General features: G+C 35.5%; 1 protein-coding gene and 1 pseudogene across 1 annotated transcript; one reads left to right on the top strand and one right to left on the bottom strand.

Moving 5' to 3' along the window:
- Window positions 1–1071: 1071 nt before the first annotated feature.
- Window positions 1072–8248, top strand: LOC140974809 (uncharacterized; annotated as a pseudogene).
- Window positions 8249–8828: 580 nt separating this feature from the next.
- LOC140975711 (respiratory burst oxidase homolog protein C-like) lies at window positions 8829–14057 on the bottom strand. The gene is made up of 12 exons (XM_073439577.1): window positions 13279–14057; window positions 12963–13125; window positions 12838–12886; window positions 12556–12669; window positions 12021–12443; window positions 11470–11853; window positions 11267–11362; window positions 11056–11171; window positions 10833–10935; window positions 10071–10144; window positions 9251–9822; window positions 8829–9166 (listed from the first exon to the last, which is right to left on the bottom strand). Exons 1-12 carry the CDS (start codon window positions 13826–13828, stop codon window positions 9057–9059), a joined length of 2754 nt encoding a protein of 917 aa, XP_073295678.1. The 5' UTR covers window positions 13829–14057; the 3' UTR covers window positions 8829–9056.
- Window positions 14058–15451: the final 1394 nt, after the last annotated feature.

A 15451-nucleotide genomic window follows, 5' to 3' on the forward strand; every position in this document is an offset into this window, starting at 1 on the left:
AAAATTTTATGCAATTTTTTATCATATATGTCTATTATATATACACACACAAAATTTGATTTTTGTCCACTTGATTTCTGTCACACCCTGGAGATATACGTGGACAGCAATGTTCCCAAAATGTAATAATTTAAATTTCACAGCATTACATCGGGCCATCACACGCTACGACGATACGTTGTACACGATTTTTTTTAATGAATCCCGTCATTATTTGCTGAGGAATATACAATAAATATGTCACTATATCAGCAACGATTTTATGTAAGTCGTCGCTAATATAACAATGATTTTGTAAATCTGTTGTAATTAGTCAATTACGACTATTTTAGATATGAAATTAAAATTGTTGTTAATCTCATTTGCGACCGTTTTGTCCGTCGCTAAACAACACGTTTTTTTTTTTATGAATTATCTAGAATGCCAATCCTATTATTTTGTTTGTAGAATCTATATAGATAATACTATTTACTATATGAAATAGCTAAAACAAGACAAAATTAAACAAGACAGAATGAGCGCCTAAAAAACTTGATGTATATTTAGGATTACATTAGTTTAAGAATTTTCAGTTGTTGATATCAAGAGAGTATTTATTGTTGTATTTTATGTTTTCAAATCTCTCTACTATAGATTTAATTGATAAATTATGATGTGAATTCTTTCTAAATTGTCATCCTCACCCACCCCTAAATAAAGGATTTACCAAAATAAATTATGTGTACATAATTATTTAATCATAAAAACTCATGTGAGACCGTCTCACGTGTCAATTTTATGAGATTCGTCTTTGATCCGACCAATTCATTAAAAATATTATTTTTATATCAAAAATATTTTTTCCAGTACAAATATAGATCAAATCAACTCGTCTCGTAATAAAATCTACGAGGAAAATGATAAGTTATAGTGATTAAGGTAAATTTGTAATACCAATATATAAAAAATTAAACTTAAAAATTGATTTTTTTAATGGTAAGGTGTGGATTCCAATTTTATACAAAGCTCTAGTTCGCGCCAAACTGTAGGCACATACGTATATAAACCTGAGGACTTAAGCAACCATTCACCATTTCTCCGGCGAAGCGAAGGCAGCTGAAAAATGGTTCTGCTATGCTTTGTTCTGGATCTTCGGACCATACCACCTCCACATCTGCAAGATTTGAAGCAGGTATACTTGCGCCAAGATGGAATGAAATAATCGAAGAAGTTAGTTAAATCGGTTGATTTTTTGATCGCGTTCCCTGAATCTCGACATCTGAGAAATTAGTTTGTGGATCGGATACTTGTTGAATTCGATTTTTTTCAATTTCTGGCTGCTTTGCTAGTCATTGATGATGCTGGGGAATTACTGCGCACTTTCATCGTCAAACTGCAATGAGAGCTCCCGTACCACTGAGTCGAAGCCCCTGCTAGATCGCATTGGACTTTACTATATCTTCACGGATGTGAACTGGTGTTGCGATGAGGTATTCTACTCGAAATTTTTCTCTTATGCGCGATTTAGTTTATCAGAGCTAGTATATTAATTATCTTTGATGCTATATCCGGCTAAATTGAAGCCGATTATAGTAGTTTAGGGTATGCATGGATTGACTGTATGAATTCAACTTTAAGCTAGTAGCGTGTTTTTCTATGCTTTAGTGAAGTTATTGCTTGTGTCTGGCGATATTGTTGGAGAACATAACCTTAACTTTTATTAAGGTTGCGTTTGAATTGATAGATTCAAGTGGATTTCCACGTTTCAAATCTATTATATCCATTTGATTCAAAATTAGAATGAAAGATTTGAAATTTCAAATTCAAATTGTCAACTTATTCATTCCAATCCATAGATTTCTTTGACTTGGATTCCTCCCACCAATCCAAACGCAACCTAAGGTTTTTTGTTTGGATTGGCATTTTATTGCTTTTTTTCTCCACGGGATCTCGTTGTGTTCATATCAGTGTGGCTTTAGAGCTAACAAGTTTAACATCTTCTATGACTATTTTGTTTGTCTGATTATTTTCCCCTGCAATGAGGATGAATGATTTTGAGATCTCGCACACAAAAGTAACCTGCCTTATTTACACAAGTCTAAGGAGGTGGAACTACTATTGTGACAGATGAGGGTTGCTTATAGTCCACAAGGAGACTTCGATCTGCATGACTTTCACCATGCTTTGAATACTTTGCCCACTGACAATTTCACTGCTGAATTTAATGATTTTGAATCTCTATTCTGCGAAGGTACTTATTATTGCAACTCCCTGTAGGTCTCTCATGATAAGTACAAAGTATAATCATGCATGCTTAAATTAGCTACCCTTATTCCCAGTTGGAATGATTGCTAATTGTGATGATTTTATCGCAGAACTAAAGCTAGAAGTGGTTCTAGATGAAGTAGTCTTAAACTCATGGCAATCTTCTGAGAGAGCTATTAAAAGAAAAGTAATAATTATAAGTTCTTGTTTCATAAAAACCCTGGACAATGGGACACGAGATGCCATACTGGTCAGAGATTCCACAATTGTTTTTAATTTACTGTCTTTTGTTTTCAATTTACTGTCTTTCTTAATAACCATATTATATTCATTAGTTGGTAGACATTTTAACAGGATACGACGGATCAAAATGTGTCCCTTGAGTTTGTTTTCTTTGAGCGAAAAACAAGCCTCTTTGGTGATGTCACTGTGAATATCAACCACGTTGTAAATGAGATTGGCGACCTTAGGAACTGCAAATTTTCGACATGTATTCCAGGTTAATACATTGCTATTACATGATATAACTCGTATTCTCAATGTCATCTAGATCTTACTTTCACTAGTTTAACGATATAAAGTTTCTCCAGCATATCATGTGATTGTGGATAATACACATACCATGTTATACAGATACCATTTCTCATCTCTTTTTTCGTCAAGTCTGAATTTTTGTCAGGCAGCAATACCTTCATTTGGATCCCTATTCTGCTAATTACATGTTAGCACAATACAACTCACAAATATATTTAAAATCACATTAATGTGTCTTTTCCACATAATTATGGAAAAAGAGAGAGCTAATGGCAGGCATCTTGTAGGCTTATTGTTTAACTTCCATAACTTGGTCAGAATCAAAGATGTCTTGGATTTTTTATTAATATGTACACCACCGTGAAACACCGTATTTGAATTTACAAGGACCTAGTTCCGGTCGCATGCAAGAAACTAAGGATAACTGTTCGGAGACTATAATCATATGTCCATCACAAAGTTTCCGCTGAAGTCGTAAACATGTGTCCGGTGTTTTTGCTCATAAAAAATGTATTTGCAGATCTCTATGTACTGTCTGGTCTTGCAAAAAGATGGTTTCAAGAATTAAAAGTTGAGAAGGAAGAACAACTACAGGCTCGTTTCGTCTTCAAGATCAATTTTTTAGGCTCTCTGAACCAGTTCTCCTGCAATCTGTTCACATTTTTCCACCCAATAATTGATGGATTCATTTTTTGCAAGGTATCTTCATATTTTATTCACTGTGACGAAATGTTTACATTGTTATCATGAACTTTTAAATCCAGAGTTTATTTCATGATCATGTGATTTAAATTGAAAAAGAAAATATAAATGCAGATATCAATTTTTTAACGTGAATTTCCTTTTGGAAGTTCTACACGTAGTCATAGTCATAACTGTGCTAGCCTTGTTAGCAGTATGTCTGTATGAAGAAATTCCACTACTTACGTCTCATTGAATGCTACAAAGGATATTCCGTATCAGAATAAAGAGGTTATATTGTTCTTAGCTTTGTGATAGTTTGAGCAAAGAGTCTCAAGAAGACAGGTAAATGATTGCTTTTTTTTCCGTGCTCTATAAATCAAAAGATTCCAGAGCTCTTTGAATTAATAGTGGTTATCTTAACTTGGATATGTTCCCTTGTTTACATTGGCTCTGTTTTTTGCATTAATATGACATCCATTATGCTTGCATTTAGCTTTTATTCACATAGACTTGCAGGTGTCACGGCATTCCAATAGGCCCCTCAAAGTTAAAACTATCTCAGATGTCTTCTCGTTGTCCAATAACCAACGATAATCTTGAAACTTTAGATATATGGGAGAATTCTGTTGAGATTGGAGAAACGACCCTCTACATGCCTTCTTTCTATAGCAACGAGAAACTCCAAAAAGTATCTTCACCCATCAACTTCAATGTCATTCAGAGAACAGATTTACGTTCTCTACGTGAAGGTAATACTTTGAATAAGGCATCTTTTTATTGGAATATATGTTATTGAAACTTGTGATGGTTTTCACAAACATCAAGGATGAGAAACAAGCATAAATCTTATATACTCTATGTTGAAACTCTTCCGCTTGTGCTTTCTTTAAGAACGGGTTGAGTTTCTATCCTTGAGGCTTGATTGAGACAATATGAACTTGATGCCTCATTTCCAGTAATTTTAGCCTTCCAACCAGGTGGTCCTCCAATAAAAGTTGTGTCCAACTTATTTCTTGAAATTTGATTCAATCTCTATTTGCAAGTTCTGCAGTTAATTATCTGTGTTTAATTGCATTTTTCACAAGCAAATAGAAAGACTTCCATCGGCTAATGTTAGAGACAAATAGCAGTTCTCATTCTTGTATATTTCAAAACACCCTTGAAAGAAATTTCATTTTGCATGTGATATATCAAACTTTGTTTTCAATCTGTCTCCATCTATTTGCTGGTTATGAAGGGCTACGTATTATCCAGATGGATGGTTAAATTATATCTGCTATGCTTGTTCAAGATGTAAAATCATGAACTGGGGCAAACTAAACACCAGAATTTAACATTTCCTTTTTATGCTCTCTCTAGAACCTTCAAGACCCAGTAAATTATCATTAATCTGAAAGAAATATTTATTGGTTCATCCACAAATAATAAATGGTTCACTTGCAACACATGCTAAACCGTCAATCTATCTGTTCCTGATAGGGGTAATAATTGGCACTACCTATGTTGTTGCTCCATCAACCTTTCGTAATACGGATGATATGGATAGGTCAAAGCTCAACAATCAAGGTGCAGATCAATAGATTTACAGTATTCTTTATGAGTTTGGGGTTGATTTCTTTCACTTTTGGCTCATTTTTTGCAGTCTTTCAAGCAGTCTGCGGTGTTCTAGCTTCCCTTGATCAGGGCTTGGTTTGCTCTTCTAATTGTAATCTGGAAACTTTAATGGAGACCTCATTCAAATGTTATTATATTCTTTTACCTTCGGAGAAAGGGTTGATGGTTCTTAGGGTAATTGCTCTTTAAACCCTTCTTTGATTTTGTGATATTTAATTTGCCATTCTCCTTTTTCTTCATCTATTTTATTATTTCTACTCTCTAACCTTCTCACATAAATCTGTTTCCAGAAAGTGCTCTTTGATACTCTTACATTTTCAATCTTTCACGGTCTTGATATTTTTTCTTTTTAACCTTTTTTAAAATAGTTTTGGTCTGCATTCATGATTTATTTTCATACTAAATCTTGCGAAACTCCCCCGATCAAGAATTGACTAACTACACACTAGAGATAATGACAGAGGGGACGGTTCATAGGATAAGAAAAAAATTGCTTATGTCATCAAATAGTATGTATATTCGATTCCATTTTCTTCATGTCTGACTCTGTTTTGGAATAATATCATTATTTCTGAACTTAAATCGACATTTAGATCTTTGACGAAGTACTTGTTTTAGTAAAAGAAGACGGAAGAACTTATTTGAATTTATTTGTTTGAGTTGATAATTGATTTATGCATTTATTTTTTCTATTTCTTCACGATACCTGAATACATCCAAAGGTTTCAACGTAAGTCTCATAGGATTAGAAAGGAAAATCAATTTCAAATAATTTGCTCTCTTCAATGTTCCTTCAATAAAGCCTAGATAAACACAGAGTAACTATAAACACAGAGTACTTAACTTTTAATTGTTTTAAGAAAGTTTGCATGATCGACTTCCTTTCTCTTGTCCCCTTAACATGCAGCGGCTTTTAGCCTCAGAAGAATTTCTGCCCATCCCTGATACCAGCCTTCTCGTTTACTGTGATGGATATAAAGAGATTAAAAACGCCGTTCAAGAGTCTCTGCTCAAGGTTAGATATGGATTGTCACAATAGTTTTTTTGTCACTCGTTTTCATTATCTGATATCTATTGCACAGCTATATACTTGTAATTGATGAATGAAAGGGAAACCACAACTATTAATTTTTTCATATATACACATAAAGACGGGCGTGTTTTTGTAATTTAGAATTAAATAAGACATCCAAAGTTATGTTCTTAGTGTTGATAGCATATGCATGTTTATATTTACTTGCATTCTGTTGACATATTAATATGGCCATCTGTTCAAACATGTGAATCATTGCAGTGACATGCTCATTTGACCTCATTTTTTCCTGAAAGTAATCATGTTTTATCATCTTGGGCTGATAATGAAAGGTGAATTACCATTCCCAGATAGAAATAAATGAGTACGACCCTGTCCAGCATGAGAGAGGCTTCCATCAAGAAATGAACTTGCTTGTAAAACACAGCCTACTACTTAGGTAAATCATTTTCTTCACTCTTATTGTGATGTTCTTCACATATAATTTTTCTGTTACAGTTCTATTTTGAAATTTTTTAGTACTACTGTTTTATTTGGGATGTGTTATATTTTTTATTTTAATTAATAAAGTGACTCCACAATTATTCTTTTTAAATTTCATTTTAAAAATATTTTTGGTTAGATATTTATTAATATAAATTCTAACACTTTATATTGAATGTATTATTATTTGTTTTATTTAATTTGGGATCATTTGAACGATACAGAACTAATTTTGAGTATTTTACGCATCGTTTGTGTTCCTAATGTAAAAGATTTGAATTCTAAATATGCACTGTTGTTAATAAAAAAAGACTTTTACCATTAAAAAAAATAAAGGTCCTTACTCCCAAAATGACCCATTGTAGTCCTGACAGAATCTGATATTCAGTTGCATGGCTTGCGCTTTGACATGTACAATGCTTGGAATAATGAACAAAATATTTAAGTTCCTTGAGCCTAGGCTCTTCTCTTTTGGCTGTGTTTATTGAAATAAAATCAGCAGGATCATTTCCTGAACTCCTTCTTTGTGTTACTCATTTTAAAGTTTTGTATGCAAGAACCATGTGAAATATATTGAAGATCTCATTAACACGGCAGGGTAAAACGCCCTGAAAGCGAAGAGAGTTTGGAGGCAAACTTGAACCCACAAGAAAATACCACGGCATGCTTAACAGGGGATCGATGGCAACAAATTGTTGTCGAAGAACTCCCTGACTCAGATTCCTTCCCTTGTTCATCCAACTCAGAGAGAGATCAACTGGATACTTCATTACAAAATAGCAAGAAATTAGATGAAAAAACTTCAAGCATCCTTGAGACTGGAAATCCCCAGGGAGATTAAGAGAAAAGCAGTTCCATCTACTACCTCAAGCAATACTATTGCTTATGTGTTTCCGCCAGCAAAAGGGCCACTTATACCTTTCGAACCCTCTAATACTGCTGCAGTCCCAAGTCCAGTAGCTGGTCAACTGATAAGACCCAATTTCCAGAGGAAGAAAAAGGATAAGATAGCTAAAGAACAATCTCATGCATAGCTCTAGCCTCTATGTAATCCCCAGAGATAACGAGGTTGGTTTCCCTCTTCTACAATAAATTTCGACTCAACTCTTGCTCACAGGTTTCATTGCCAGTAAAGCTTGTACATGCATTCTATGTCGTTTGTCAATAATACGAGGTATGACATGCACAACAGATATACTTCGCAAAACTCTATAATACTAACTAGTAACATCTTATATTGTTTTGGTCATCAATGAGTTTGATAGAGATGATTAAATGTAGTACGTACACTACGAGCACTGGTTCGAGTAAAACATTGAAGCAACGCGAAGGAAATACATTCGTCTGAATTTTCAAAACATTTTATTGGATGAGCAGGAGTGCACAAGAAGGAAATTGTATGATATAGGGAATGGCTTTTGTCCTTTAATTTCGATTATTTCTTCCCTTCCCCTTATGTTCCCCTAACAAGATGTGTAAGTTGTGGTCCTTCCATTTTCCTTCTCGTTTCTATCTTGGACGATCCATCCAAACACACTAAACTACAGATGAAATCACGGGAGCTTGGAATAGTGAAGAGAAAAGGAGAAGAAAGAAACTTATGACGTGGGATGCAATTATAAAAACTGATGCATTGTTGCAGATGGTGACATATATATTTAACGTAAAACTTTTCATTGGATATCTTATCTGAAAAGAGTAATAAAATAACTATTTTTTTTTATAATACTCGTATTGGAATCAAACACAGTGTTCAATCTTTTCTTGAGCAGACATTTTCCATTTCACAACTCTGTCTGTGTTGCATCTGTAATAATAATTAGTTGAAAGCCGCCCAACTATAGATCAGAAGTTATTGATGTTTTACCTAAGTCAACCACTATTGTCCAATCTTTTATTTAGTCGACATATCCCATTTCAATCTTGTATTACCTGGAGTCCCTTAGTTGAAGGCTGCCTGATTAAAGCGTTGATATTATATAGTCAGAGTCCGACCAAAGATTTTAGGTGGCATTAACGAAACTCAAAGCAATTTTCCAAGTTCAAAGTAGCTGAGATTTGAACAAATCAAGTAACGTGCGAAAAGCTCTTACTTTTATGGGAAAAAAACGTAAAGAGTACATATACATTTATCGGGATCAATATCTAAATGGGGTTGGTGTTTTGGGCAACTGTTCGCCATTTCCACCCCCAATACATCACTATTATCATTTGTAGCACCACTAATAAATAAAACTAATCAAATAGGCCCCCACTAAAATCTTAGCTGATCAAAAGATAGTTCTTTATGAGGTCACAACTTGGAAAGAAATCACCTGTAACTATGTACTTCTGAAAGGAAAAAAGGGAAATTTTTAAAGATAGATAAAAGCTTTAATCATCAACTTTCCTCCTCCAACGTTAGTGGTAGTCCATCCTAACGCGTTTTGAATTTGATCTGGCAATAATTTATGTACAAACCAGGTCAAAAGTTTTCTTTGTGGAATTCGAATTTGGTGGTAGTCTTGTGTGAAAAATCAGAGGCCAACTGTCTTAGCTCCTTCACTGGTGGTGGTGCCCCGCAGTAAAATACTCCTGTAAAATGTGATAAGGATTAATATTGAATACATCAACAATTGCAGCCTCCTAGGTATGAAAAACTAACATAAAGAAACTCACCAACTCTTGAATTGGGATGATTAAGGGCGATGCGTTTGTAGACGGTGCGCCAATTAGGCTTGGCGAAGTGGGACTTAACCCGAGTTCCTGACACGACATCCACTCCATTCTTGGCATGATTGAGTGATTGAAGCATGGTGATTAGAGCAGAACGAGCATCACCCTCTTCATACACACTAGTACAATAGTTGTGCATTTCTATTACTCCCTTATGGTCTGTTTCAGCTGCTTCATTCATCACGCCTTTAAACCAATCAAAGGAACCTTGTTCTCTAGTAACCCAGTAGAAATAAGCTCTCCTTGTCTTAAAGTTGTGTCTCCCGCTCCCAGGTCCCGACTTTCGTTTATTCGTCAAAGGGCTAGCATTCGGAGGCGTGTTGTTGCCGCCTCTGTTTCCCTCCTCCAAAGAATTCTCTTCCTCCTCCATTGCTTTCATATTATTCACTATGTCTTTGACGACACTGATCATCGGTGTTGCACCGATTCCAAGCCCCACAAGCAGCACCACATCATAGTTCTTGTAGTCCTGTGTTGGTGCTCCATATGGACCATCAATTAGAACTTTGGGAAAACTGTGTCATAATCACAAAATTTTGGAATATTGTCAGCGTCATAGTGATTGTGTAATGAGTAAGTTCATGAGAAATTTACACAGCATTAGACAGAATGCACATTTCATTGTTCCATTTTTGTCGAATGTCACCATGCAATATATATTTCCAAACATTGTGGTATTTACTCGTCAGATTCTTGATACTGTTTTTTTGTTATTATTGAATGGTGTTGCCTTGGTACAATTATTAAATTGTAAGTGACTCACTTGGGATTATTCTCTCCTTGCAAGAAGTCAGCCCTAAGGAGCCCACTTTTCCCCGTTGGTGGTGGCTGGCAAACCTAACAAAAGATCAAATAATGCTCAGACCATTAGCAACAAACATTTGAAGGACTGAAATCCTATGTAGATGCAAACAACAGAAATTCTGTCATCTCTCAGGGTTAATTCTACAGTGTTTGAACAGGAATGACACCCAAGTATGGTAGATTTTACCACACATACGTAAAAAGGACAAGTTTCCATTATAAAATATGAGTAGTTTCTCGGGATACTACATTATCCAAGAAAGTTAAAATAGCAAACACACCCATTTCTGTTGTCAATAATTGATATTACATTCCATTGTGATTATTATTAAATGAAAGTGGGGATATCAACATTTTCTTTAAAAAGAAAAAACCTGCAGCCATACAAATCAAAGTGGCTTTCTGGGTGGATGTACATGGTTCACTAGGAGTGCCACTCTAATCGCGTGGAGGACCTATGCCTTTTGATAAAAGGAGATACCACGTGAAAGTATCTGTTCATAGGAATGGGAGTAGTGCTAGTGCAAGTGCAAGTGCAAGTGGGCGTAATCGGTCGATCATTTAAATTTCTTCTCATGTATAAATTTTCTAGAAATACAAACTTTGTCTATATAATAGTTTGGAATGATTAGTTTATGATTTTGGGTGCAGGTTCACTTTGAAAAATTGAGCCAAGTGTTCCCCATTAGTATTTCATATGATTTTTGTGAAGGAAATTTACCTCAGAGAAAACGACTTTAAGTTGCCTTGTCCAATCACCAAGAGTCCTAATGTGGACACTCACATGATCATCTCTAGGAGCTGAAGTAATGGAGAATGGGTGCCTGTAGAAAGTGGAGCACTAACATTCGTTATCTCAATTTCCAAGCTTTGATCATACATTAGCAATGTAAAGATAATTGGTAATACAATGTATAGAGTGGTATTATTTTGAATGTAAGTACCATTCAAATGGAGAGACTGCTGCACAGTTCACAAAAATGTATTGTCCACTTTTGTATTTGAATCCTTGTGGCTTTGACATGTGAAGTGTTAGCACATTTCCTGGGTAGACAGCCACCTTCATTTGGCCAAATAGTGCCCATAAATACCAAAGAAAACTTGGAATATACCGAAAAATACTAGAGATTTAAATGACCCTTTCTGTTTATTCACCTTTAGGATCTTAACAGCCTTGATACTTGACCTGAATGCTCGAATCAACCTTTCTCCGGCATAAAGTACGATAGGAACTGCCAGATACATCCATGTCTGCATGTGCATCCCATATTATGTTGTAGATCATCATCCAAAATAAACAAAATACGAGTCACTAATTAATTCTTATGGGAAGATAAGGGTACGTACTTGGTACTTACCGTTTTCATGTACCATTTGTGTGTCAAATAAAGCTTGATACTATGAACAAGGAGGAGGCTATACACGATAACGAACAGGTGATGTGAATACCAAAATGCATTGAATCCTGTGAGTTTGTCCAAAGGTTTTGGTAAATGAATTTTGTTCCTTCTGAACCAAGGTGATGCTAATGTGAAGGCTATCGCCATTAGAACCACCATTATGATTCCGGTCACTCCTTCCCACCCCTTAACAAAAAACCAGTAGCTCGTTGGTTGTTCGCCAAAGAATTGCTCCATGGGCTCGTACTCTTCTGGCGTTGCGTGCAGAAGACGAGGGAAATCACATGCTAAATGGCTAATGACATGTATCCCAGTTCCCAATGCAATTGCTATGGCAATTAGCTGCAGTTTAAACAATCTTAACTTAGGCCAAAGCTGTAAAATTTATGTGAAATTCACAAATCTTCTATTTCATTTAGGTAGCAATGATTCCACATGACTCGTTATGATTAAGTAGAATAGCAAATGCAGCAATTAAGTGTGACCAAAACCATAGATATCCAACTTACTTTGTGAAAGTTGAGATTATCATCGAATGGAACAGCCTTGCCTAGTTTAGTTTTGTTCCTAAGCCAGGTGATGGTGTTTCGGCACACAGGAAGCAAAATCAGCGCCATGTTTAGCTTTAGAGTCTCGGCTGCCCCTTTGGCAAAGCACACACAGTGGCCCATTACTCCGAACGCCGCTTTATTTTTGTATTGCACATACTTGTAAGCAAAAAGACCAGCCATGATTCCAATCCATATTGCCATCACCCAAACTCTTTGCCAATTATCTAGTAAAAAGTACTTAAAATCTCGGTACCATCTCTTTACAAGATAGTCTTGAGTTGGCTTAAGCTTTTCACTGAGCATTTTGCTCAAGTTCCGGCTATCAGCTGCCCGCACCGATTGGCTAGGACCTTGTAGTAACAGCATCTCCAAGTTTTCTATCTGTTTGATGAGTATATATATAGATATAGATATATTGTTATTTTCCTTCATCGGATATAATTATGCTTGTTTTATGCAATTGAATCCGTGAATTGTGTCATATTCGTATTACCATGATATATCCGAGCTCATTGGGGTCTAGTTCCTCCATGATTAGTCTTGCATATTCATCAGCTTGCTTCTGAATATTTGACAGCTTATTTGCAGAAGCACTCAAGGTAATAATCTGCAAGAGCAAGAAAATTATAATTTTTTCAATGCATACATGCTATCATCGATCACAAATAATAGAAAATGTTAAGCTCAGAAAGTCAATGTTAAACACATACGTTGAAAAACAATAGAAAATTATATTTATAGTACAAAATTCTATAAAAAAAATAAAGCCCCATACCTCTCTCACTTCCTCTTCTGTGATCCTTCCATCAGCATCTTTATCAACCCTGCGTTGAAATCAATGTCATTCATTTATATTTTCGGAATGAAGATTAATAAATTACTATCTTCTGATATCCTTACATGTCAAAGAAAGTTTGAAGCCGAGAATCGAAACTTTGATCAGAAATTTGGTCCCAAAACTCTCTTAGTTGTCCCTTATTAATGGAGTTGCCGGAGATATTCCTCCTCCGACCAAGCGCGTCAAAAAGTTCGCCGGCGAATTCCTTAGACTCTTTGTTCATGCCTACACATAATATAGACCCCATAAGTTTCTTGATAAAATGAATGGATGTGTAAACAAGAAACACGAAGCTGCATAAAATTATCATGCAAAGATTTAGCTTTTGGAATTTGGTTGCTGAGAAAATTGGTGTCTTTTTCTTGATTTTCTTCTTACCAATGCATTCACAAAAAAGTGAACGGGGCAGCAACCCGTTTGTCTTATCCGTAAGCTCATCAAACCGCTTCTCCACCCCAGCCCAGGCGGCGCCACCATCTGTCTTGCTAATAAACTTCAGCCCCTTGAGAGCATGCGCGGCGGCGGATTTCGTCCGGTCGAATCTCCCCACCGGATGTGGTCGTCGTGTAAGCGAGGCCAAGCGCTTAAGCTCCTGCGAAACCTGCCTGAATTTTGACGAAGCATTTCTCACAACTGATGATCCAATAGAAGACCTCTTCTCCAGTCCTTTTGCCAGTAGAGCCAATTCAGGATCCTCCACGTCGACCCCTCCAGCCGTCTTCACGCTGTGCACGGCCACCGAGTCCTCCCGGACGTCGAGAGTGATCTCCACGTAGTCCTCCATGGTGGACGCAGAGGCGGTTGTGGAAGTTTCCGGGAGGTTGAAACGAGCACTTTTTCTGCCACCCCGCTTGTTCAGCGGTCCGCTGTACGCTGTCCGATCTCCGGTTGCTACATCCATGTCGTGGTGATTGTTTTCCGGCTGCATATGAAACTTATATCACAAAAAGTAGTAAAATGATCTGTATGTAATGCCTGGTATATGGTGTATACTTGAAGAGAAGCAACGGATTTGAACAAATATAAATGGAGATTTTGAGAGACTAATTTTCTTGGCCTTTTTTTTTTCTTTTTTCTCCGTTCTTACCAAGTCTCGAACTTCTTTTCTTTGAAAAGGAGAAACGGAGATGTGTGTCTGTGTGTGGGAAGAGAATGAGTTATTTAAGGACTTTTATAATATCATTAGTGCCGCAACATATATATATATATATATAGACACACACACAATATTCATGTTATTTTGATATATTTTAATGGGTCCTCTTAAGAAATCTCCTTCGGTTTTTCATATTTTTTGAGAAAGTTGCAATATTCATGTTATTTTGATATATTTTAATGGGTCCTCTTAAGAAATCTCCTTCGGTTTTTAATAATTTTTGAGAAAGTTGCAATATTCATGTTATTTTGATATATTTTAATGGGTCCTCTTAAGAAATCTCCTTCGGTTTTTCATAATTTTTGAGAAAGTTGCAATATTCATGTTATTTTGTAATTTTGGTTTTTTTTATGATCGTTACCTTTCATTATGTATTTGGTAAACTCTTGGACTAACACTTGCAAACTATGTTAGTCAGACAAACCATAAAATCATGTGTGATAAACTCGTTCGAGAAGGTGTTGGTAAAGAGAATCGAACTCCTGACCATTGACTAAATATTCAGTAACCATTGACTAAGTAACAAGCATCACATTTTTTGTTTTTAAATGAGATGATTGATCGATCATATAAAATAAAATAAAAACTGAGAATAAATTCTATCAATATGATAGACACACCAACTTCTATTGATTAATATTTTTGTGCTTTTCTTTGCCATATGTGTCGCTGCATCACATGGCCTATTGTTTGACAATTCTCAAAAACCTTAAATTAATCAAATTTACTTGCCTAAATATAATTAGTAGGAAAAAGGATAGCACTCCTTTACCATAACTCGGGACCATTATAAAATGCAAAAATAAGAAATTTTATTTTTGGTCATTTAACTTATAAGTATTTCATTTTTATCGTGTTATTTTTCATCGGAATGCTGATATGATATTAGATACGACAACAATATATATCATCATGCCATCATTTTTTTGGATATACAGTATTATTTTTTGATGTCACGTCGTCACATCATATGCAAGAATTTACGTTTGTTAAATTGTTGATGGATTTGGAATGGTGAGTTAATCCCAAATTCATGAATATGTATCTTGTGAGACAGCCTTATGAATCTTTATCTGTGAGACGGGTCAACCCAACCGATATTCACAATAAAAAGTAATACTCTTAGCATAAAAAGTAATAATTTTTCATGGATGACTCAAATAAGAGATATGTCTCACAAAATACGACTCGTGAGATCGTCTCACACAAGTTTCTGTCTTCAAGAAAATAGAGTGGCAGGCAGATCTAAGTGGGTGCTGATGCATTTTTGTTTTTGTTCAAAAAATAAAAAACTTGTGGGTGCTAGCTATGAGTGTTGTTTTTGTTATTTACATCAATATAAAGTCAATCTTTTGGACTTTAAAAAATAAATAATCTTTCAGAATGTATGATGGT

This window comes from Primulina huaijiensis, chromosome 4 (assembly GCF_012295235.1).
Source record: "Primulina huaijiensis isolate GDHJ02 chromosome 4, ASM1229523v2, whole genome shotgun sequence".
Taxonomy (NCBI): domain Eukaryota; kingdom Viridiplantae; phylum Streptophyta; class Magnoliopsida; order Lamiales; family Gesneriaceae; genus Primulina; species Primulina huaijiensis.

Coding starts and splice junctions, on each gene's coding strand:
- LOC140975711 (XM_073439577.1), bottom strand. CDS start 13,828: ATGCAGCCGGAAAACAATCACCACGACATGGATGTAGCAACCGGAGAT. Junction 11,363..11,469: donor ACAAATGGTACATGAAAACG/GTAAGTACCAAG, acceptor ATGCACATGCAG/ACATGGATGTATCTGGCAGT. Junction 10,936..11,055: donor GCAGTCTCTCCATTTGAATG/GTACTTACATTC, acceptor CACTTTCTACAG/GCACCCATTCTCCATTACTT.